The sequence below is a fragment of the Gossypium hirsutum genome, chromosome A01 (genome assembly GCF_007990345.1).
Source record: "Gossypium hirsutum isolate 1008001.06 chromosome A01, Gossypium_hirsutum_v2.1, whole genome shotgun sequence".
Taxonomy (NCBI): domain Eukaryota; kingdom Viridiplantae; phylum Streptophyta; class Magnoliopsida; order Malvales; family Malvaceae; genus Gossypium; species Gossypium hirsutum.
Genome location: NC_053424.1, coordinates 9231005 through 9255576, shown reverse-complemented (window position 1 = coordinate 9255576; position 24572 = coordinate 9231005). Strand labels below are relative to the sequence as shown.

Sequence of the window (24572 nt, the reverse complement as noted above, 5' to 3'; positions counted from 1 at the left end):
GTCGAACTTTTACCACTTCGTTTTTCTAAAATTAACTTATTTTTCTAAATTTAAAAACAAAAACCTAAAACCTTAAATATTTTTAAAAGTTGATATATTTCCTAATTTTCCCATTTATTTAGGTAGCATAAGTTTAGTGGGTCTGACGTTGCTATAGTAAGAAGTACCTGTCCAAAAGTAAATGAAAGAAAACAAAGATGACTTATGTATGAACGAAGGAAACTTAGCTATCCTGAAGTTTCGTTTGTTGACATTGTGGATCGTTGACCAAAGACTCATCTTCTTCTACTTGGTCCAATTTGTCAATTTCCCACTAAAATCATCTTTCTTAGAAGAATTTTCATGGGGGTTTATTTGGTGATCTTTTTCAATACCTAACTAGTACTACCCTTTGACTTCCGAGTAATATAGAAGCACTGTTGCAGACAAACACAAAGCAGAAATTAAATTTCTTAACTTCTTTCCCTTATATGAATGAATCAATGCCTAATTGATTTATCAGAACATACCATAAATATATGTGAGAAGCTACTATCGTGGCTCTAATGATGTAATAGTAGATTCATATATTGAGAACATTTCGTTTATTTCTGATATAGAATCAGTCATTGGAAGATTTCTTTCTATGAAAAACCCAGGCTGCTTTGGTTGCGGCAATACACTGTCACCGCACAACATGAGCAATACTAATGACATGTTTGGTCTGTCAAGGGGGCTTTGCTGCACACATAATAGAGCTACATTGATGCATCTTAACACTTCGGTTGCATTGTACAAGTCACTCAATGCGGTATCGATTAGTTCTAGTGGCCTCTTTCCAATCCACAATGTCCATGCCTGAAGAGTTGGAATCACAAATAATGTTATTGGTTGAAACAGAAAACAAAAGGTGAACTGTTGGTATTTCAGGCTCATAATGTCTTACATGTCCAAGAAGATTATGGTCATGTTCCGGACGGGAAAATCCCCTGTTTTTCTTTCCTGATAGTATCTCCAGAACCAAAACTCCAAAGCTGAATACATCGGATTTCGTTGAGAAAATCCCATCCAAGGCATATTCAGGTGACATATAACCGCTGCAGGGAAAAAGCAATGTTAGATTAGAACTTCAAAAGCAACATGGGAATAATGCACTAGACAAGTCTTGCTTATATACATACTATGTTCCAACCACTCTTCTAGTTTTGGCCTGAGTCTGATCTACTCCGAACTTCCGAGCCAAACCGAAATCTGATATCTTTGGCTTCATGTTATTATCTAATAAAATATTGCTTGCTTTCAGGTCTCTATGGATAATCCTCAATCTAGAGTCATGATGAAGATAAAGAACCCCTCTAGCAATTCCATCAACAATATGCATTCGGATACGCCAGTCCAGTAATTTGCTTCTTGTTTGATCTGCACCCAACAAAAAGACATCAGAAAAGAAACAAAAAGACCAGAGGGGAGAAGGTTATGAGATATAAGGCTCAAACCGAAAATAAAGTAGTCCAAACTTTTGTTAGGCATGTACTCGTAAATTAACATCTTTTCATCTCTTCTGATGCAGCAACCAAAGAGCTTTACAAGATTACGGTGCTGAAGTTTGGAAATCAATGTTACTTCATTTTTGAACTCTTCCAGTCCTTGTCCAGAATTCTTTGAAAGTCTCTTCACTGCTATTTCTTGCCCCTCAATCAATGTTCCCTAAAATTTATAATGTTCAAATTGGTTAAATAGTGAGTGAAATATAGTTTGCAGAATACAGCTTATATACCTTGTAAACAGGACCAAATCCACCTTGTCCCAGAATGTTGTTGCTCGAGAAGTTATTAGTTGCTGTAGCTATGATTGCGAAATCGAATACGGGCAGCTCTAAATCTTCCTTTCCATGTTCCCCTGGTTGTCATTGACTTAGTATAAGGTGGATTGAAAACTGAATACAAAACTTGCAATGTTCAAATATAAACCAAATGGCTAATTAGTCTGCATTCCATTCAAATTTTCAGTCAAATATAAACTATGTATCTTAGTGTTTCCAGTTCCCGGATATTAGTAGCTTTCAAATCGAAGATGCTATCAACTATAGCTTTGAAAGATCGATATCTTAGGGTGGTAATGTATAGTTTGCCTTAATTCAATTATTCATTACTCTCACTTTTTTTTTTTTTGCCAAACACGAATTACGCAGCTTGTTAAAATCATACAACTTTCTATATTTTTTGTAACTGTATATTTTTCTTGTAGTTTTATATATATATATATATTTGCACAAAAAGGGGAAAAAGACCCTTATCTATAGACGTTAATTACTTCTATATAATGGAGCGATTAAATCCTCAGATGTTGGTGTATTATTTTTATCCAAGTACAGGAAAGAACAATTTTAACAATAGCAATATTCCAAGAAAACATCAAGTAGTTGATAGATATATTTTATTATATGATCGTGCTTTCAGTTAGAACTGAATTCGTGTACCTGTTTTTCTGAGTTTTTCGTGTACCTGTTTTTCTGAGTTTTTTCTTCCGAACATATAACCACAATGCTAGTATCATCATTCCGCAGGTTATTATGACAGAGATGGCAATGATTGTTGCCTTTTGCTTTTCTTTTAGCTTCCCTTTGCTTTGAATATGCTCTGAAATATTAGATGAATGATCTGTAAAAATATATATATATTGTTTCTGGTTTGAACACATCTCCCAAAAGTCAGGCTAAATGGAAGACAAAGAAGGAAGATTACCTAGATCAGAAGTAGCCAACCTGATATAAAGGTCTTGTCCGCCTTTACTGAATTCCGTGATGTCAATTAAGTCTAGGAACCACAGCAAGCAGCCATGGCCTCCCTCTCGGATATCTAAATTCGCATATGCAGTGCAAGAGCAATTCCTCAGACACAATTTCTCACACTCCTTAAGATCAACGCTAATGTCTGCCCAAGATTTTGAAGTGTCTGGTAGTTTTAGTCCCGTTTGCTTAAGAAAGCTATCTCCACCATCACATGTCAATGGTCTCCTTCGAGTACATCCATTTGACCAATCTACAGAACTCAAATCTCCGGGAGATGCTGATCCTTGCATGAACCCTTCCAAGCATTTACATGGTGGAAATTCATTGGTGCTGCATGTAGCATATGATCCACAATAGTCATAGATCGAACACTGATCCGCTTGTGATGTGGAGTCAACCTCCCATTCATTTTTCCTCTCATTCCATATGGAGCGTTGTGTTAGACCTACTGGGTTCAATAAATACCTTGAAAAGATAGAACTGTTTCGCATCTCATATTTGTAATAGGCCTCATTCTTATTCCAGAAAAACTCATATAAATATACTGGATTAACTGTAGGCTGCGGTCTTCCTGTAATATAACGACCATTCCATGATCCTCCTCTAGACGTTATGTTAGGCCCCTTCTTGATTACAAGTTGCGGTAAACCCCGCGGATCAATCCTCATAGAATATAGGCCTGGAGCAGGATCTTCCATGCTTTTCCAGGATGATATATGCCTGTCGAAACCTGTGACAAAGTTTATTCCAATCTTCATTCCTGGTAGAAAGGTATCGCAAGGATAATCAAAACTCTGCCAAAGAAAATTTTCTGGATCACTATCATTTGGGTCCTTCACTACGAAATTTCCCGAATCCAGGAGTCGTGCAATCGGCTCCTCTGCTGAATTCCTTGATGTGTTGGAAGACCAAACAATGCCTTTGGTACCGTTCATAATTGAAAGGATTCCTTTGTCATTGATGCTTAGAACTCCTGAAGCATCAGAAACTGAAGCTTCCCTATTGGCAACCCATACAGCAGTCCCAGTTGATACTTTCTGGTACCAAATTCCCACGTACCGACTCTTGGAATTTCCGGGACTGAAAAATCCCAATTCAAAGCTTCCACTAGCTGACACAAGAGTTTGACCATCTTTTATGGACTGCCCTGGGCTTATAGTGTTTAGTGCCAAAGTTCTTGTAGTAAAGAAAAACAAACACAGAAGAAGCACCATTCAGAAGGCTTCATTTCATCTCCTAATAACTGATTTTTCATTTTAAAGATAATTGATGCAAGGAGTTAGAAAAGTAAAACTATCCCTGTTCCTTTTTCCATGTTTTTCATCATTTCTAGAATTGACAATAGCGATGTTTCAGTAGCATTATTCAACAGAAAACACCCAAGTCCTTTCACGCGGACAAGACAAAAGATTAAAAAAGAGAGTCAAAATAAAAAATAAGGTTACAAGTTGCTGCTTTGAACATAATTTTTTACATCATTGCTGACTGTCGGGTAGTCATCATATTGAACGATGGCCAGTAATGCAGCAACAAAGATGTTTTGGCACTTAACCATGCAGCTGTTTCTTGTTTTACCTTCAAACTAGTCTAGTTTATTTTGTAATCAGTATTGTTGATGTACAAAGACTAGTTAGCTGATTAGCTTGGTTATGTACTGATGGTTAGGTGCTGATTTTAGCTGATAAGTCAGCTTGTTTATGTGTGCAAGTTAAGTTTTGTAATTTTCAATGTCATTAGTGGGAGTTGTTAAGTATTAGATAATTGTTTGTAACTTAAAACAATGCCTCAATGAAAATCAGTGTGTTGAGATCATTTTGATTATCATTTTTCAGTTTCTTTTCTTTTTTTTTTTTTTTTGCAGATAACCTCAACACATCATGCTTGCGTTTTTTATAGAATTTTCAACATATGTTTGGGTACAAAAACTTAGATTCGGATGATGAAATTTACAAAACAAGATGTTGGTCGTAATCTAACTATTTTGATCCAATTATTTCAAGCTAAGTAATATTGGTGATTTTATAAAAAGAGGAGAGCAGATATCAATAGAATTGGTTTTCAACTTCTTAGCTTATTATTGCCAAATAAATTCCATGCCTTCAACCCATCATGTTGTAGATTCAGGAATATACATACAAACCTGCTTGCTTGCTTGTGCATTAAGCAAAACAGAAAACAATATAGGCCTTAATTCAGACAAGGTAAATAATTATACCAATTGATGTTTTCTACAGAAGATGATTCTTGGTGGCTTGATGAGTGAGACTGCAATATTCCTTTCATTGAATAAACAAATTGAACACGCAAAGATGCTTAGAAGATGTAGCGGCAAAAATAAAAAAAGTCATCCATTTATGTGTTAATGGGCTGACTTTGACAAATTGATAACATAATGGATCTGGCATTGCTCATTAAACGGTGACTGTCTAAAAGTAAATGAAAGAAAACAAACATGACATCTGGCTATCCTGAAGTTTCATTTGTCAACATCTCATCTTCTTCTACTTAAATCATCATTCCTAGAAGATTTTTCGAAGGGCCTTTTTCGGTTATCTTTTTCAATACCAAACTACCCCCAACTTCTTTGCAATAGGGAAGCACTGTTGCAGACAACACAAAGCAGAGATTTATAGATTTCTCTTTTTTCATTGTATGAATGAAACAAAGCCTAATTGATTTATCCAAACATATCATAAAGGTATGTTGGAAGCATCTATCGTGGCCCTAATGATGTAGTAGAAGATTGTTGGAACAATGGCAGCAGCAAATCAAACAAATGAAAACACCAAGAGCATAAGCTCTCGAACAGCAAGCAGAAACAGAATAGAAAACTCAAAAGCAAAAAATGTAACTGAATGGAATGCTATTACTTTTCATTTCATTTGAAAATATAAGAGTTACAAAATTAGAATGTCAGTTACCTAAACTTGTAACTACTCCCACCTATTTTGGCAAGTTGCCAACTAAAGTAATACAAAAGAAAGCTGAACAATTTTTAGCCATTACATCCATCAATTCAAATCTTAACAACTCTAAAAGTTTAGTTATATTTAGCTTGGATGGCATTACAAAATGAACAAAAAGTAAACAAAATAATTAAGCTACTTCTGGTCCTGCTTGAATGCTGGTCTGCTGCAGCTGCTGGTCTGCATCATGGCCTTCTGTTGCATTGCAGTCCATGCTCAACAAAGATTCATATATCGAGTACATTTCATTTTCTAGTGATATAGAGTCAGCCATGGGTAGATTTCTTTGAATGAAAAACCCAGGCTGCTTCGGTTGGGGTAATATACTCTCACCGCACAACATGAGCAATACTAATGACATGTTTGGTCTGTCTGAGGGGCTTTGTTGCACACACAGGAGAGCTACATTGATGCATCTTAAAACTTGGGTTGCATTGTATGAGTCGCCCAATGCTTTATCGATTAGTTCTAATGGCCTTTTTTCAGTCCATAATCTCCATGCCTGAGAAGTTAGAACCACAAATGATGTTATTGTTTGAAATAGAAAACAAAAAGTGTACTTTTGTTATTCAGTCTTATGTCTTACATGTCCAAGAAGATTATGATCATGGTCCGGATGGGAAAATCCCCTGTTTTTCTTTCCTGATAGTATCTCTAGAACCAAAACCCCGAAGCTAAAGACATCAGATTTCATTGAAAAAAGCCCGTCCAAGGCATATGTTAGGTGTGGGTCCCACTATGTAAGAAACTCATAATTTCTGCCACATTTTATTGTCTCTTTTTTGTTTTGTCAAAAGCCATTTTTTGAGGGCTTTTAACGGGTGATATGGGCAGAAATTTTTGTGGAGCTAAAACAAAAAAAAATCTCAAATTAAAACAGAGAGAAAGAGAGAAGAAAATTTCAGTTTTTCAAGTTTGGTGCAGCAGTGATCAACTCTACGGTCGAAGGTTCATCCGTGGTTCGATTGAGCTGATTTTTGGACAGAAACTAGGTGATAAGGTGTTCTTGACTTTGTTCGGTCGAATTTTTCATCCGAGTCTTGTAGCATCGAAAATACCCATTTTTCAGCAGCTACGTTTTTGTGATATTCTCTCATTTTTCTCTCTTTTGCTAAAGATTATATATTGTTAGCCTTGTTGGAGTTGAATGCTTGTTGTAGGCTTGATATTGTGATCTTGTAGTTGAACATTTGATGATAGTGGAACTCTTGATCGGACTCTAAAGTCCCGTGGTTTTTACCCTTGATTTAAAAGGGTTTTCCACGTAAAAATACCGGTATCTCTATTTATTTTTGTTGTGGTTGCATTAGTTGATTTGTGGTTGATTAAGGTTGCTAGAGAACATATCTTGTGCTATTGTGCTTGCAATAATTTTTGACAGGAGTTATAAGGAGAGAAAGAACACCGGTTGTGCTTTCGCTTTGTTTCAGTTGTTCAGTTTCTTCCCAACAAACTGGTATCAGAGCTTAGTTATTGTGTCAGATAATTATGGAAATTAATACGAGCAAGATGATTATGTTGAATGGCACAAATTATCAACTTTGGCGGAATAAAATGAAGGACTTGTTGTTTGTGAAGGCTTTGCATCTTCCGGTCTTTACTACTCAAAAACCCGATTCGAAAAGTGATGAAGAATGGGAATTTGAGCATCAACAAGTGTGTGGCTTTATTCGGTAATTTGTTGAAGAAAATGTTTACAACTACATTGATCAGGAGACACATGCTCGAACATTGTGAGAGAAGCTTGAAAGCTTGTATGCTTCGAGGTCGGGAAATAACAAGTTGTTTTTGCTGAAGAAAATGATGGCACTGAAATATAAAGAAGGAATCTCTATAGCTAACCATGTTAGTGAATTTCAGAGTGTGATGAATCAGTTGCTTGGTATGGGTGTCAAATTTGATGACAAGATTTTAGGACTTTGGTTGCTTGCTACTCTACCAGACTCTTGGGAGACCTTTCGAGTCTCACTCATTAATTCTGCCCCACAGGGTATTATTACTTTGGATTTGGCTAAGAGTGGTGTGTTGAATAAAAAGGTTAGAAGAAGATCTCAGGGTTCTACATCACAGTCCGAGGTGTTGGTTATCGAGAACAGGGGGAGAAACAGAGACAAAGATGGAAAGGGTAGAGATAAAAGCTGAAGTAAGTCAAGATCGAGATACAAGAATCTTGAGTGTCATCATTTTGGTAAGAAATGTCATATCAAGAAATATTGCTTCAAGTGGAAGAAAGAGAACAAAGGTGGTGGTGATAAACACGATCGGAATGACGATGAAAAATCTGAGCGTGTTGCTAATGTTACTCGTGAAGATCTGTTAGTTATTTGTGATGAGAATTTGGTCAACCTAGCATGCGACGAGACTAGTTGGGTGATTGATACTGGTGCATCACTTCATGTCACGTCGAGGAAGGAATTCTTCACATCTTATACTCCTGGTGATTTTGGGGTATTGAAGATGGGTAATGATGGTTTGGTTTCGGTTATTGGTATGGGAGATGTTAGCTTGGTGAGTAACAATGGAACAAAGTTAACTCTCAAGGATGTCAGACATGCACCGGATGTCCGTTTGAATTTGATTTCTGCAGGAAAGCTTGATGATGAGGGATTCTGTAACACCTTTAGTGAAGGGCAGTGGAAGCTGACTAAAGGCTCATTGGTTGTGGCTCGAGGAAAGAAGAGCTCAAATTTGCACTTGATGCAAGCTTTGACTTCTCGAGAGACGGTAAATGTGACACTGAATGACAGCTCAACTGAGTTGTGGCATAAACGACTCAGTCACATGAGTGAGAAGGGGCTTAGCTGTTTAGCAAAGAAGAATCAACTTTCGGGTTTAAAGAATGCTACACTGAAGAATTGTGCTCATTGTCTAGCAAGAAAGCAGAGAAGAGTTTCATTTAGAAGCCATCCTCCTCATAGGAAATCAGAGTTGCTAGAGTTGGTCCATTCAGATGTTTGTGGTCCGATAAAAGTAAGATCACATGGTGGTGCACTTTACTTTGTGACTTTCATTGATGATTGTTCAAGAAAGCTATGGGTTTACACTTTGAAGTCTAAAAATCAAGTCTTTGAGGTGTTTAAACAGTTTCAAGCATCAGTTGAAAGGGAAACTGGGAAGAAGTTGAAGTGCATTCGTACTGATAATGGTGGCGAGTACACAGGGTCGTTTCATGAGTATTGTCTGCGACAGGGAATCAGACATCAGAGAATACCATCAAAGACTCCACAGTTAAATGGGTTAGCTGAAAGAATGAACCGAACATTGATTGAGAGAGTCAGATGTTTGTTGTCAGATGCAAAGTTACCAAGATCGTTTTGGGCTGAAGCTTTGAATACAGTGACACATGTGATAAATCTGTCTCCTAGTGTTCCTTTGAAAGGTGATGTGCCAGATAGAGTTTGGTTTGGTAAAGACGTGTCATATGATCACCTACGTGTGTTCGGTTGTAAAGCATTTGCTCATGTTCCAAAGGATAAAAGATCCAAGTTGGATGCCAAGGCTCGACAATGCATTTTTATTGGTTATGGTCTAGATGGTGACTTTGGTTATAGACTCTATGATCCAGTTCAGAAGAAACTCATGAGAAGCAGAGATGTTGTCTTCATTGAGGATCAGACCATTGATGACGTTGATAAGACGGAGAAAGTGGATTCACAAGGTAGTGGTGACTTGATCGATGTGAATCCGGTTCCCCTAGACTCTTCACCAGATCCTATCCAGGATGATGTGCATGGTGATGTTAGTGGTGACCATCAGACTATAGGTGACTTTGATACTCCCATGGATGATGTTGTGAATGATCAACAACAAGCACCTATAGCTCCACCAGCAGTTCCACTTCGAAGGTCTTCCAGAGATCGACGATCTTCTGTCAGGTATTCTCCTGATGAATATGTTCTTTTGACTGACGGGGGAGAACCTGAATGTTATGAAGAGGCTATGGAGAGTGAATGCAAAGATCAGTGGGTTGAAGCGATGAAAGACGAACTTCAATCCTTGCATGAGAACCATACTTTTGAATTGGTGAAACTGCCTAAGGGCAAAAGAGCTTTGAATAATCGGTGGGTTTACAGGTTGAAGCAAGAAGAGAAGTCTTCATCTCCACGATACAAAGCTAGATTGGTTGTCAAGGGTTATACTCAGAAAAAGGGGGTTGATTTTGAAGAAATATTTTCTCCGGTTGTGAAGATGTCCTCTATCAGAACTATACTGAGTTTGGCAGCTTGTTATGACCAAGAGGTTGAACAAATGGATGTGAAAACTACTTTTCTTCATGGTGACTTGGAAGAAGAGCTTTACATGGAGCAGCCAAAGGGTTTTGTTGCACAAGAGAAAGAGGACTATGTGTGCAGATTGAAGAAGAGCTTGTATGGTTTGAAGCAAGCTCCAAGGCAATGGTACAAGAAGTTTGAGTCTGTTATGGGGGAGCAAGGCTACAAGAAGACTACTTCTGATCATTGTGTGTTTGTTAAGAGATTCTCTGGTAATGATTTTATTATTCTTTTGCTCTATGTTGATGATATGCTTATTGTTGGTCAGAATGTTTCTAGAATTGAGAAGTTGAAACAAGAGTTGAGTAAATCCTTTGCAATGAAGGATTTGGGGCCAGCAAAGCAAATTCTTGGCATAAGACTGACACGTGATAGAAAGACCAAGAAATTATGATTATCACAAGAGAGGTACATTGAGAAAGTACTTCAAAGGTTTAGTATGGACAAAGCTAAAGCGGTGAATACTCCATTTGCTATGCACTTTAGATTGAGTGTTAAGCATAGTCCTTCCACAGAAAAGGAGAAGGAAGAGATGCAGAAAATTCCTTACTCTTCAGCCGTGGGTAGTTTGATATACGCAATGGTTTGCACGAGACCAGACTTGGCTTATGCCATTGGTACAGTTAGTCGGTTTCTTTCTAATCTAGGCAGAGAGCATTGGAATGCTGTGAAGTGGATTATGAGATATCTTCGTGGCACTTCCAACATGAAACTTTGTTTCGGCAATGAGAAACCTGTTCTTGTTGGGTATACAGATTCAGACATGGCCGGAGACATTGACTCGAGGAGATCTACTTCAGGTTACTTAATCACTTATGCAGGGGGAGCTGTGGCATGGCAATCGAGACTGCAAAAGTGTGTTGCATTGTCCACCACCGAATCAGAGTTCATTGCAGCAACCGAAGCGTGTAAGGAGATGCTTTGGATGAAGAAGTTTGTGCATGAGCTTGGTTTTACTTAGGAGAAGTATGTCCTGTACTGTGATAGCCAGAGTGCTATTCATCTTGGTAAGAACTCAACTTTTCATGCTAGATCTAAGCATATTGATGTGAGGTACCATTGGATACGAGATGTTCTTGAAGCTAAGCTGTTAGAGCTTGAGAAGATACACACTAATGATAATGGTGCTGATATGTTGACGAAGGCCTTACCAAGAGGAAAGTTTGAAGCATGTTGTTTGACCTCCGGCATGGAGGCATTCCCCACATAGTTGGAGGGGGAGATTTGTTAGGTGTGGGTCCCACTATGTGGGAAACCCATAATTTCTGCCACATTTTATTGTCTCTTTTTGGTTTTTTCAAAAGCCATTTTTGGAGGGCTTTTAACGGGTGATGTGGGCAGAAATTTTTGTAGAGCTAAAAAAAAAAATCTCAAATTAAAACAGAGAGAAAGAGAGAAGAAAATTTCAGTTTTTCAAGTTTGGTGCAGCAGTGATCAACTCTTCGATCGAAGGTTCATCCGTGGTTCGATTGAGCTGATTTTTGGACAGCAGCTAGGTGATAAGGTGTTCTTGACTTTGTACGGTCGGATTTTTCATCCGAGTCTTGTAGCATCGAAAATACCCATTTTTCAGCAGCTGCGTTTTTTGTGATATTATCTCATTTTTCTCTCTTTTGCTAAAGATTATATATTGTTAGCCTTGTTGGAGTTGAATGCTTGTTGTAGGCTTGATATTGTGATCTTGTAGTTGAACATTTGATGATAGTGGAACTCTTGATCGGACTCTAAAGTCCCGTGGTTTTTACCCTTGATTTAAAAGGGTTTTCCACGTAAAAATACTGGTGTCTCTATTTATTTTTGTTGTGGTTGCATTAGTTGATTTGTGGTTGATTAAGGTTGCTAGAGAACATATCTTGTGCTATTGTGCTTGCCATAATTTTTGACAGGAGTTATAAGGAGAGAAAGAACACCGGTTGTGCTTTCGCTTTGTTTCGGTTGTTCAGTTTCTTCCCAACAGCATATTCAGGTGACATGTAACTGCTGCAACAGAAAATGTTAGATTAGAAATTTAAAGCAACCTGGAAAATGCATCTGACAAGTCTCGCTTATATACATACTATGTCCCAACCACTCTTTTAGTTTTAGCCTGAATCTGATCTACTCCGAACTTCCGAGCCAAGCCGAAGTCTGAAATCTTTGGGTTCATGTCATTATCTAGTAAAATATTGCTTGCTTTGAGATCTCTATGGATAATCCTCAATCTAGAGTCATGATGAAGATAAAGAACCCCTCTAGCAATTCCATCAACAATATGCATTCGGATACGCCAGTCAAGTAGTTTTCTTCTTGTTTGATCTGCAACCATCAAAAAAGATATATCAAAATGGATAACAGAAAACCCGAGGGGTGGGGGCAAAAGAAGATTTCGGAGATTGTAGGCTCAAACCAAAAATAAAGTAGTCCAAACTTTTGTTAGGCATATACTCATAAATTAGCATCCTCTCAGCTTTCCTGATGCAACAACCAAAGAGCTTTACAAGATTGCGGTGCTGAAGTTTAGCAATCAATGTTACTTCATTTTTGAACTCTTCGATTCCTTGTCCCGAATTCTTTGAAAGTCTCTTCACTGCTATTTCTTGCCCCTCAATCAATGTGCTCTTAAATTTATAATGTGCAGAATGGTTAAATAACGAGTGAAGTATAATTTAAAGAATGCAGCTTATTCACCTTGTAAACAAGGCCGAATCCACCTTGGCCCAGCTTGTTGTCGCTTGAGAAGTTATTCGTTGCCGTAGCTATGGTTGCAAAATCGAATACAGGCAACTCTAAATCTTCTTCACCTGATTGTCATTGAACTAGTATGAGATTGACTGAAATATTGTAGAACTAACAATGTTATGATTGCGGTTATAGTTGGCAACTGTGTTCTTTTACCCGTGTTTCTGAGCTTCATCTTCCAGACATACAGCACCGATGCTAGTATTGTCATTCCGCTGGCTATTATGACAGTGCTAGCTATGATTGCTGCCTTTTGCTTTTCTTTTAGCTTTCCTTTGCTTTGAATATGATCTGAAAGAAATACGAATAATCAGTCGAAAAAATGGTTTCATGTTTAAAACACATATCCCAGATGTTTATACTCAATTTCATTGATCAATCTAAATGGAAAACAGAGAAGGAACATTACTTAGATCAGAAGTAGCCAGCCTAATATAAAGGTTTTGTCCACCCTCACTGAATTCTATGATGTCAATTAGGTCTCCGAACCACAGCAGGCAGCCACGGCCTCCCTCTCGGATATCTAAATTTGCGTATGCAATGCAAGAGCAATTCTTCAAACACAATTCCTCATAGCCCTTAAGATTGATGCTAATGTCTGACCAAGATTTGGAAGTGTCCGGAATCTTCAGTCTGGTTTGCTTGAGAAAGCTATCTCTACCATCACACGCCAATGGCGTTCTTCGAGTACATCCTTTTGACCAATCTACCGAACCCAAATCCCCAGGAGATGCTAATCTGCGCATGAACCCTTCCAAGCATTTACATGAAGGAGATTTGTCGATACTGCAACTAGAATATGGTCCACAATAGGCATAGATATAACACTGATCTGATTGTGTAGAGGAAAAAACCTCCCAGTCATTTTTTCTATCATTCCATACGGAGCGTTGTACTAGACCTGATGGATTCACTAAATACATTGAAAAGATAGACTTATTTCGAGGCCTGAATTTGTAATAAACCTTATCCTTATTCAAGACAAACTCATATGAATATACTGTGTAATCTTTAGGCAATGACCTTCCCGTAAAATAAAAACCATTCCATGATCCTGCATTAAACAATACTTCAGGCCCCTTCTTAAGAACAAGCTGTGGTAACCCCTGTGGCTCGATCCTGAAAGAATATAGGCCTGTAGCAGGATCTTCTACGCTTTTCCAAGATGATATATGCCTGTCAAAACCGGTGACAAAGTTTATTCCAAGCTTCATTCCCGGGAGAAATGTATCGCAAGGATAATCAAAACTCTGCCAAAGAAATTTTGTCGGATCATTATCATTTCGGCCCTTCACTACGAAATTTCCCGAATCCAGGAGTTGTGCAATTGGCTCCTCTGCTGCATTTCTTGACGTATTGGAAAACCAAACAATGCCTTTGGTGCCATTCATAATTGAAAGAATTCCATTGTCGTTGATACTTAAAACTCCAGAGGCATCAGAAACTGAAGTTTCCCTATTGGCAACCCATACAACAGTCCCAGTCGACACTTTCTTGTACCAAATTCCCATATACCGGCTCTTAGAATTCCCAGGACTGAAAAATCCCAGTTCAAAGTTTCCACCAGCTGACAAAAGAGTTTCACCATCTTTTATGGACTGCCCTGGAGTTATAGTGTTTAGTGCCAAAGTTCTTGTAGTAAATAAGAGAAGCAAGCACATAAAAAGAACCATTAAGAAGGCCTCTTCCATTTTAGAGATAATAGATAGGAGGAGTGTACTCTTTGGTTATTCCTTTTCCTAGATTTTCATCATTTCTAGATCTGACAATAGCGACGTTAGATATAAGCCTATTTATATGGACCAGACAAAAGATATAAACGAAGAGATAACATTGAAAATTGGCTGCTTTGACCATAATATGTTACATAATTGTTGACTGCATGGTAGCCATCATGCTTGAATATTTATTGCATTTTCAACAGAAATCCTGTTTTCTGGGTGCTATATAAAACCGCCATGAAACTTTCAAATCTACATAACAATTTTCCCCCCAAAATAATGGAATGGTGAAAATTGCAAAACAAAATCCTGATTGTTGATTTCTAACTTTCTTCACCTTCATAGCATAGTTTCTGGTTTCTGGTTTCTGGTGCACATCTGGGTAACAGAAAAATTGTCAACCAGATGAAATTGATTTGATTGAAACAAAACAAATCAAATCAAATCAAAACAATTTTATTCAATTAGGAAGGTTTTGAATTAATTCTAGTTTGGTGTGCAATACAACCTCCCCATGTTCGAAGAAAATAATATAAAACCTTCATATCTATTTGTTGGGTTTTAACAGCAACGAAGGAAAACAGAAGCAAGTAATCCGGATGAAGTATGAAGCTCTGTCTGAAAATAAAGTAACAAGGTAATAAACCCGGATGAAGAATGAAAGAAGTTTAAACTTCAAAGACTTGAACTTGCAGAAAGAAACTACCAACAAAGCATAAATTTTTGGAAAAAATGAATTTTTCTTACTTTCCATTTCATCCGGCTAAAGTATATGTGATACAATATAATAAGACAGTTACCTAATATCTAACTGCTACCACTAATATATGACTTAAGTTAAGCTAAAATTACACACAAAAGAAGTTGACATATCAGCTATTACATCAAACATAAATGAACAACAACAATTCCTACTAACTTGAAGTCACATTACAAAGAAACTAAATCAAGTTACAAATGAACAAAAGTTGTTGCTGCACTGGTTAGGCTTGGATGCAGGCCAAAAATTTAACACTATTTATTAAGTATTATTTTTTTTGTAAAATAATAATTATACCATTACTATTTTTATCATGTACTTTTTTATTTACTTTATTCAGTTTGGTCTATTTGTATTACAAAATAATAAAATTTAATTACTCTAAATTATATCGAAGTAGTATAAAATTAAATTATTTTTATCTTCTACTAAGATTACGTATTTCAAACTTATGTTTAATTCAATTATATATTAACTTCTAAAATTAAAAATTAATTATCATTATTTAATACAGAGAAGTTTCCGATATGTGTTGTATTTCTCAGGAAGTGAAGCTGATAATTTTAGAGAAGAGGAAGAAAAGGAAAAGAAGGGCTACATCAACTACCTGACTTGTGAGTAATATAGAAGCACTATTGCAGGCAGTACAAAGCAGAAATTCATAAATTCTTCTCTTCTTTCGGTGTATGAATGAAGCAAGGCCTAATTGATTTATCCAAACATCTCATGAAGGTATTTTACAAGCGTCTATCGTGGCTCTAATGATGTAATAGATCTATACATGGAGGAAGTTTCATTTTTGACTGAGACAGAGTCAGTCATAGGCAGATTTCTTTCGATGAAAAACCCAGGCTGCTTTGGTTGGGGCAATACACTGTCACCGCACAACATGACCAAAACTAATGACATGTTAGGTCTGTCCGGGGGGCATTGTTGCACACATAATAGAGCTACATTGATGCATCTTAACCCTTCGGTTGCATCATACGAGTCGCCCAATGCAGGGTCGATTAGTTCTAATGGCCTCTTTTCCATCCACAATTTCCATGCCTGAAAAGTTGGAACCGCAAATGATATTATTGTTTGAGACAAAAGAAAACATGATTTGCTACAGTTCAGTCTTCAGGTCTTACATGTCCAAGAAGATTATGGTCATGTTCTGGATGGGAAAATCCCCTGTTTTTCTTTCCTGATAGTATCTCCAGAACCAAAACTCCAAAGCTGAAGACATCGGATTTCATTGAAAAAAGCCCATCCAAAGCATATTCAGGGGACATATAACCGCTGCAGGAGAAAAAATGGTAGATTAGAACTTTAAAAGCAACTTGGAATAATGCACCAAACAAGTCTCGCTTATATACATACTATGTTCCGACCACTCTTTTAGTTTTGGCCTGAGTCTGATCTACTCCGAACTTCCGAGCTAAGCCAAAATCTGATATCTTCGGATTCATGTTATGATCTAGTAAAATATTGCTTGCTTTGAGATCTCTATGGATAATCTTCAATCTAGAGTCATGGTGAAGATAAAGAACCCCTCTAGCAATTCCATCGACAATATGCATTCGTATACGCCAGTCCAGTAATTTGTTTCTTGTTTGATCTGCAACCAATAAAAAAGACATCAGAAAAAGAAATAAAAAGAAAATGGGTACTACAAGACCAGGGGGCGAGGAAGGAAGGGGAGAAAAAGAAGTGCTGAGAAGGTAGGTTTCGAACCGAAAATAAAGTAGTTCAAACTTTTGTTAGGCATGTACTCATAAACTAACATCTTTTCATCTTTCCTGATGCAGCAACCAAAAAGCTTTACAAGATTGCGGTGCTGGAGTTTGGAAATCAATGTTACTTCATTTTTGAACTCTTCCAGTCCTTGTCCCGAATTCTTTGAAAGTCTCTTCACTGCTATTTCTTGCCCCTCAATCAATGTTCCCTAAAATTTATAATGTTCAAAATGGTTAAATAGTGAGTGAAATATGGTTTGCAGAATACAGCTTATATACCTTGTAAACAGGACCAAATCCACCTTGTCCCAGAATGTTGTTGCTCGAAAAGTTATTAGTTGCCGTAGCTATGGTTGTGAAATCAAAAACAGGCAACTCTAAATCTTCCTTTCCATGTTCCCCTGGTTGTCATTGAATTAGTATAAGATGGATTGAAAATGATTATTTTGTTATATGATAGTGGTTTTAATTGGCAACTGATCTGTTTACCTGTGTTTCTAAGCCTGATCTTCTGAACATACAACAACAATGCTAGTATTGTCATTCCGCTGGCTATTATTACAGAGATGGCTATGATTACAGCCTTCAGCTTTTCATTTAGCTTTCCTTTGCTTCGTATATGATCTGAAAGAATTAACGGATAATCAGTCAAAAAAATGGTTTCATGTTCGAACATATACCCCAAATGTTTATGTCTAATTTTATTTATCAATCTAAATGGAAAAAAAAGAAGGAACGTTACTCAGATCAGAAGTAGCCAGCCTGATATAAAGGTCCTGTCCACCCTCACTGAATTCTATGATGTCAATTAGGTCTCCAAACCACAGCAAGCAGCCGTGGCCTCCCCCTCGGACATCTAAATTCGCGTATGCAGTGCAAGAGCAATTCTTCAAACACAATTTCTCACACTCCTTAAGATCAATGCTAATGTTTGCCCAAGTTTTCGAAGTGTCCGGTAATTTTAGGCCAGTTTTCCTGAGAAAGCTGTCTCCACCATGACATGCCAGCGGTGTCCTTCGAGTACATCCATATGACCAATCTACTGAATTAATATCCCTGGGAGATGCTGATCTGTGGATGAACCCTTCCAAGCATTTACAAGGTGGAGATTCGTTGGTGCTGCAAGTAGCATATGATCCACAATAGGCATAGATTGAACATTGATCCGATTGCGATGTGGCGTAAACCTCCCAGTTATTTGTCCTCTCATTCCATATGGTGCGTTGTATTAGACCTGATGGATTCAATAAAAATCTTGTATAGATTGAATTGTTTTGCACCTGGTATGTGTAGTAGACCTCATTCTCATTCAAGACAAGCTCAAATGAATATAATGGATTAACAGGCAGTGGGCTTCCTGTGAGATAAAGACCATTCCATGAACCTGCTCTGAATAATATATCAGCTCCCTTTTTAACAACAACCTGTGGGTACCCCTGCGAGTCAACCCTGTAAGTATATATGCCCGGAGCAGGATCTTCCGTGTTTTTCCAGGATGATGCATGCCTCTCGGAACCGGTGACAAAGTTTATTCCAATCTTCATTCCTGGTAGAAAGGTATCGCAAGGACGATCAAAACTCTGCCAAAGAAAGTTTTCCGAATCACTATCATTTCGGTCCTTCACTACGAAATTTCCCGAATCCAGGAGTTGTGCAATCGGCTCCTCTGCTGAATTCCTCGATGTGTTTGAAGACCAAACAATGCCTTTGGTGCCATTCATGATTGAAAGAATGCCTTTCTCATTGATACTTAAAACTCCAGAGGCATCAGAAACTAAATTTTCCCTATTGGCAACCCATACAACAGTTCCAGTTGATACTTTCTTATACCAAATTCCCACGTATCGACTCTTGGAATTCCCAGGACTGAAAAATCCCAGTTCAAAGCTTCCACCTGCTGACACAAGAGTTTCACCATCTTTTATTGACTGCCCTGGGGTTAAAGTGTCTATTGCCCAAGTTCTTATTGTAAAGAAGAGAAGCAAACACAGAACAAGCTCCATTAAAAAGGCTTCCATTTATTTCCTAATAAGTAAAACAGATTACTCATTTTAAAGAAAATAGATGCAAGGAGAAACTCTATATCAATATTATTGGGTGAGACGTCCCTATCTGTATGTATTTATTTTTCTATTCATTATAGCAGCCCCTTTGACTTTCTAAATTTAAAATCAAATGAATTTCAGATTGATGTTAGTCTCGCCTCTTACCAAATTAAATATTGTAAGGGTTTAGGATTTTATATCTTTAAATTTCTTTTCAAAATTAAATGTTGATTTATTAAGTTAAAATATGAGTTTGAATCCAAGTTCATATATCTTCGGCTTTGAAAAGTCAAAGGGTTGCCATACGTATATAATATATGTAAAGTATATAAATGTATAAAAGAAAAAAGGATGATTAAGCATGACCTGATCATCCTAATGATTCTCGGTCAAAGCTGAAAACAATGCTTGACTACTATTGATGTGGAAAGGTGTGTCTTTTCACACTCCAGAATCCAGGAACAAACAGCGCAGAATAATTTAAACTGAAGATAGAAGAAGACTGGTTCAAAATAATTTAAACAATTGCAAATGGGCCCAAAATTTATTATTCTAAATACTTTTAGTTTTTTAATAGGGATACTTGAATTTTGTTTTTATATATAATTGTATACATGAATTTTAATTTGGTACACATTAAACTATAAATCATGTATACAATTACACATTAAACCATAGTTTATATATAATTGCGGGATTTTAATATTTTAGCAAATAAAGCGGAATGCCAATATTTTGGTGTATTTAATACACCCATGTCAACTAAAACTATGCTTGTTATATCACCTCTTTTAGCAGGTGTACAGGCCAATTTTGGGCCACCCCCAAAAACCCAATAACCAAAGCTACTTAAATCCCATACCCATCTCATCCTAAACCAAGCCTAAACCAACCTAGCCCAATACCCTAAACCAATCTAGCCCAATCCTAAAACTACCTGAGCCCAAATTTTAAAACCCTAATAGCCCATTTGCTTAAAAGATTTCAGCAGCAAACCCTAGCTCCCATCTTGTCAGCCGCCGCTTCCCACCAACGGCCAACCATTGGCCACCTTGCGCACTACCACCACCACTCTCCACGCACGCGTCTGGCCCTCCATACCCTGCAAAATGAAACAAACACCAAGACAGAGCAGACGACAAGGAGCAATGGCCAGAATTTTAAAAAAATGTTGTATAGAAATGGCTATAAAGGCCAGATCCGAATGTAGAGGGGAGGGGGGCCTTTCTTTCTCTTTACTGGGCAGTGTAAAATTCGAAAAATCTCAAAAAAAGGATTTCAACAACAAATATACAAAAGCTAAAACATCATAAGTAGCATAGATCAAACATCAAAAAGGGGAGATTTAAACGCCCTAAAATCGGAAACGCTACTAGCAAAAAAGAGAAAGAAGAAGAGACCAACGGCAAAGACAAGTCAAGGTTTCTAATATTTTCTCATTTCTTTTTATTTTCAGATTTACACTCACCTATATATGCATATAATAAAATACAAAAGAAAGAGAGAAATTTTTACCTAAGGCGATTTCCGGCCACCGTGTACGGTGGCCGGCGCGGTGGAGCTGTGACGGCGTGCGGTGGCTCTCCTGGCCGGTTTCTGGGCTTCCCCAGAGAGAAAAATCCCTTTCTCTTTTTTTTTTTCCTAAGACTCAGCTGAAATGAAAATAAGAAAGGAAATTTAACTTTTATACTGTTAATAAAACGGCGACGTTTTGCGAAAATGACCCAGGGGATAAAACGACGTCGTTTTGCCCTGGGTCGGACCGACCCGACCCGACCCACGAGGAGGATCCGCGTGTTTTTGCGGAAGGGTCTAATTGCGCGAATGACCCTTCCGCTTTTCTAAACTTTTGCGATTAGATTTTCATTCCTTTTAAATTGGCTTAAAATTCAAGCGCGTTTTTTATTTTGATCCCCCACTAAACGCTGCGTTTCGAGAGGACAGGATATTTTCACTTTTAATCCTTCCCGTGTTTTAGCGTGTTCCAATTGGTCCTTCTCTTTTATATATTTCTTTTTAAAATTGCCCCTAACCTTTTTTTATTTTGATTTTCATCCCTTTTTTTACTTCTCATCATTATTTTATTTTAATTTCAATATTATTTATACTAATATATTCTATTAACGTTACTATTATTATATTTTTAGTATTTTATTGTTGTTATTCTACTTAATACTAACCTGTATATGTTATGTAGTATTATTAAGGGTTTAATATCATTATTTTGTTAGTATATTTGTATATCACCTATGCATTCTTTAAATATATATACATTTACGCATATATCCTAAAATTATATTACACATATTTGTTTTATATATATATTTATCTACGTATATTATGTCTCTATTTTAATATATTTTACATATAGTATTTATATATAGTTCTTATACACTTCCATGTACATATTTTTATACCATCTTATGTATATATTTACCTATGTTTTCGTATTCTATAATTTATATGCATTTCTTATTTTATGGCTTAAAATTATACATGCATATACATTTTTACATAATTGTATTTATTTGTCATCATTGTTATTTGGTGTTTGTTTATTTATTCGTGTACGCTTGTGCTTTTTTTTTAAATGTTAGTTTTATTTATTTATTTGTATGCTTTGTTTATGTAATCGCCTCGTCATTTCATTTTGCCTATTGCATTGTTGTTACTCACTTTACTTTGCTCACCTTGTCGCATTCGTTATTGTTTTGTCAAGCATTGACACTAAACACCAAAAGGAAAATTTTTCTAAATAAGGCAATATTTCGCGTTTGGAAACTCGAGAAAACGTGCCCTAACGTGCTGGGTTTCGATTTCTCGTTTGACTAAATAGCCAAATATCCTCTTAAAGCTTCAAATTATGGTTTCATTAAACTATAAGGTGATCTTGGTTTCGATGGTTTAGAGTATCGTGTCCTAACGTGCTGGATGTGATATTCCTTCGGAACAAGAGAATCTTATGTTTCAATTCACGATATCAGATTTTCTTTTAAGGATCGCATTTTTTAAAACTCTTCAAATTTTCAATTTTCGACACTAAAACACTAATTAATCAACTAGGTACCAATTTTGGGCGTATCGAGGGTGCTAATCCTTCCTCGTGCGTAACCGGCTCCCGAACTTATTTTTCTGAATTTCGTAGACCAAAATTGTTGTTTTAATAAAATTAAATCATTTATTAAAAACAACCACTTTTTGAGGTGACCCGATCACACCTCGTCAAAAAAGGATTGGTGGCGACTCCCGTTTTCATTCTTTTTTTAAAATCCAAGTCGACCCCGTTTCATCAAAAAATGGTGTCAACAGCTTGGCGACTCCACTGGGGACAATAAGAGAGTCAAGCCACGTGTTGATTATTTCTTGTCTTTTTGTCGAAAGTTGAAAATTCGATTTAAATTTACGATCCTCTCATTGCATCTCTTTTGTTTTGAGTTATATTTTTTATCGTGTTCTGTATTTTATTTTATACCTCCGCACATTGCATTGCATGACCGCTGGTCATACCCTTTTAAGTGGGAGTGAGAAACTACGCCTTCGTGAGGTTTTCACCTCCGCATGGGATAGTGAATCGCTTCCGGGATACATCCGTACCTATGTCTTCGTGAGATTTTCATCTCCGCATGGCCGTAGGGAAATGTATTCCCCTGAACTGAACTCGGTCCATATGAGCCTATAATGGGTGAGGATCGAGGAATCTGCTGGTTCAGGTACCCTTGTTTTAGAACCAAACCACACATAGCGAACCATAAGAACCCACCGAGATAGAGCTATTCCAGACCCTAGTGCTTACCGAATAGATGCTTTATTTGTTATTGTTTACTTTAAATCCTAGATCTAATTTGCTTTGTTTGTGATTGCATGGCATTTTCATTTCAAAAGAGGTGTCGATTCACGTTCAGTATAGATAGAAAGCTTATCATGGAAAAGAGGTTTCTTGATAAAGTAGAAGACAATGCAGCTGTACGATTATGGGCTGAGACGATGTGGAGAGAGAAAGGCGATAGTCTTGCAGAAGGGTACGTATCAGAGTTATGGGACTTCACTCGTATCAGCGTAATCCAAAATGATCTTCGAGAAATGAAGGAAATATGGGATCAATGGGACGACGGGACCAAGCAGATGTTTTACCGTGACTACGGGGACTTGCCTTACTTACTTGGTGTCAAAGTGGACAAGCATTTATTCCGAGCCCTAGCCCAGTTTTGGAATCCTGCTTACAGTTGTTTCACTTTTGGAAAAGTGGACTTGGTGCCCACCGTGGAAGAATATACGACCTTGCTTCGGTGTCCAAAGATTCAAATTGACAAGGCCTATTCTAGAGCTGCTAGTGTCCCGACATTATTAAAAAAATTGATGAGCATTACAGGGATGAGCGAATAGTGGGTCGCTGCCCGAATCCAACAGAAAGGAGACAGTAAATGCGTTCCTTGGAAAAGCTTGCGAGATTTAGTATTAGCACACCCTGATGTGAAGAAAAGAGTGGATGTCTTCGCTCTAGGTATCTATGGATTGGTAATTTTCCCTAGAGCTTTAGGGCACGTAGATGAGGCCGTCTCTGATTTGTTCGATCGGCTTAGTAAAGGAGTCACGCCCATCCCGGCAATCTTAGCAGAAACCTTCAGATCTCTAAGCGCATGTCGAAGAGCAGGGGAGGGAAGGTTCATCGGATGCGCACAGCTACTATTGGTGTGGTTCCATAGTCACTTTTGGAAGGTGGAAAATGTCTCCTATCGAGTCTTCTCAGAAGACTATTCCCCATTGAAGGAACAAGTTGCTACACCAAGACGAGACGACATCACGGAAGAGAAGTGGATGACGATTCTCCAAAATCTTCAGGAGGATGACGTTGAATGGAAAGCTCCTTGGATGGTACCTGACGAGATCCTGTATCGATGTGGGGATTTCAACTGGGTCCCTTTACTCGGAATTTGGGGAGCTGTCGGTTATGCCCCTTTACTCGTATTAAGACAATATAGATCGAGACAGTTCATACCAGCAACACAAGGGCTGGCTCAATATGAGTTTTCTTATAAGGATGAAAACTACAAGAGAAAAACTCGAGAAATATCTAACGCTTGGAAACAGGTTCACTGAATGAAAAGATTTACCGTAGGAGCGATGACAACTTCAGAATATTATGGGTGGTGGAGTAAAAGAGTCAATGACAACATCCCTAAGCCGAGGGAAGATTGCGTTCAGTCTATAGAGGAGCATCTACAAGTAGTTCCGTCAGAATTAGAGATCATCAAACGAGACTTTGAGAAAAGAAATTCTGAGTTGGGAAAGAGGATAGAACAGTTAGAAGAAGAAAGAGTGCATTTGGGATTAGACATCGATATCCACAAGCTAGAAGCCGAGAAATTAAGGAAGGGAAAGAACAAAGCTGAAGAGGATTTGGATAGTCTAAAAACAGATTACAAGAAGCTGCGATTGTCGATGAGAACTGTCGGTCTGGGCAAAACGTCAGAGCAGTGGCGACAAGAGATCAATGAGGAAAAGAATAGGGCCGATCAGTGGGAAAAGAAATTTCAAGATGCTCGAGCTCGAGAAAACGCTTTGGAAAGGAGTTTGTTAGAGTGCCGAAATGAGAAGGCAGG

The 24572-nt window shown here is 37.6% G+C and overlaps 3 protein-coding genes across 3 annotated transcripts; all 3 read right to left on the bottom strand.

Moving 5' to 3' along the window:
* Positions 1-443: 443 nt before the first annotated feature.
* On the bottom strand, positions 444-4295 carry LOC107916548 (G-type lectin S-receptor-like serine/threonine-protein kinase At4g27290). Its single transcript, XM_016845822.2, has 7 exons — positions 2724-4295; positions 2484-2618; positions 1757-1878; positions 1476-1686; positions 1161-1398; positions 926-1076; positions 444-837 (listed from the first exon to the last, which is right to left on the bottom strand). Exons 1-7 carry the CDS (start codon positions 3982-3984, stop codon positions 532-534), a joined length of 2424 nt encoding a protein of 807 aa, XP_016701311.1. The 5' UTR covers positions 3985-4295; the 3' UTR covers positions 444-531.
* Positions 4296-5819: 1524 nt separating this feature from the next.
* Positions 5820-14416, bottom strand: LOC121208550 (G-type lectin S-receptor-like serine/threonine-protein kinase At4g27290). Its single transcript, XM_041079522.1, has 8 exons — positions 13135-14416; positions 12882-13016; positions 12675-12787; positions 12415-12604; positions 12065-12302; positions 11970-11987; positions 6323-6455; positions 5820-6238 (listed from the first exon to the last, which is right to left on the bottom strand). The coding sequence occupies exons 1-8, from the start codon at positions 14414-14416 to the stop codon at positions 5867-5869; spliced, it is 2481 nt and encodes an 826-aa protein (XP_040935456.1). The 3' UTR covers positions 5820-5866.
* Positions 14417-15690: 1274 nt separating this feature from the next.
* LOC121203472 (G-type lectin S-receptor-like serine/threonine-protein kinase At4g27290) lies at positions 15691-18964 on the bottom strand. Its single transcript, XM_041075851.1, has 7 exons — positions 17670-18964; positions 17417-17551; positions 17207-17328; positions 16926-17136; positions 16572-16809; positions 16340-16490; positions 15691-16256 (listed from the first exon to the last, which is right to left on the bottom strand). Exons 1-7 carry the CDS (start codon positions 18943-18945, stop codon positions 15954-15956), a joined length of 2436 nt encoding a protein of 811 aa, XP_040931785.1. The 5' UTR covers positions 18946-18964; the 3' UTR covers positions 15691-15953.
* Positions 18965-24572: the final 5608 nt, after the last annotated feature.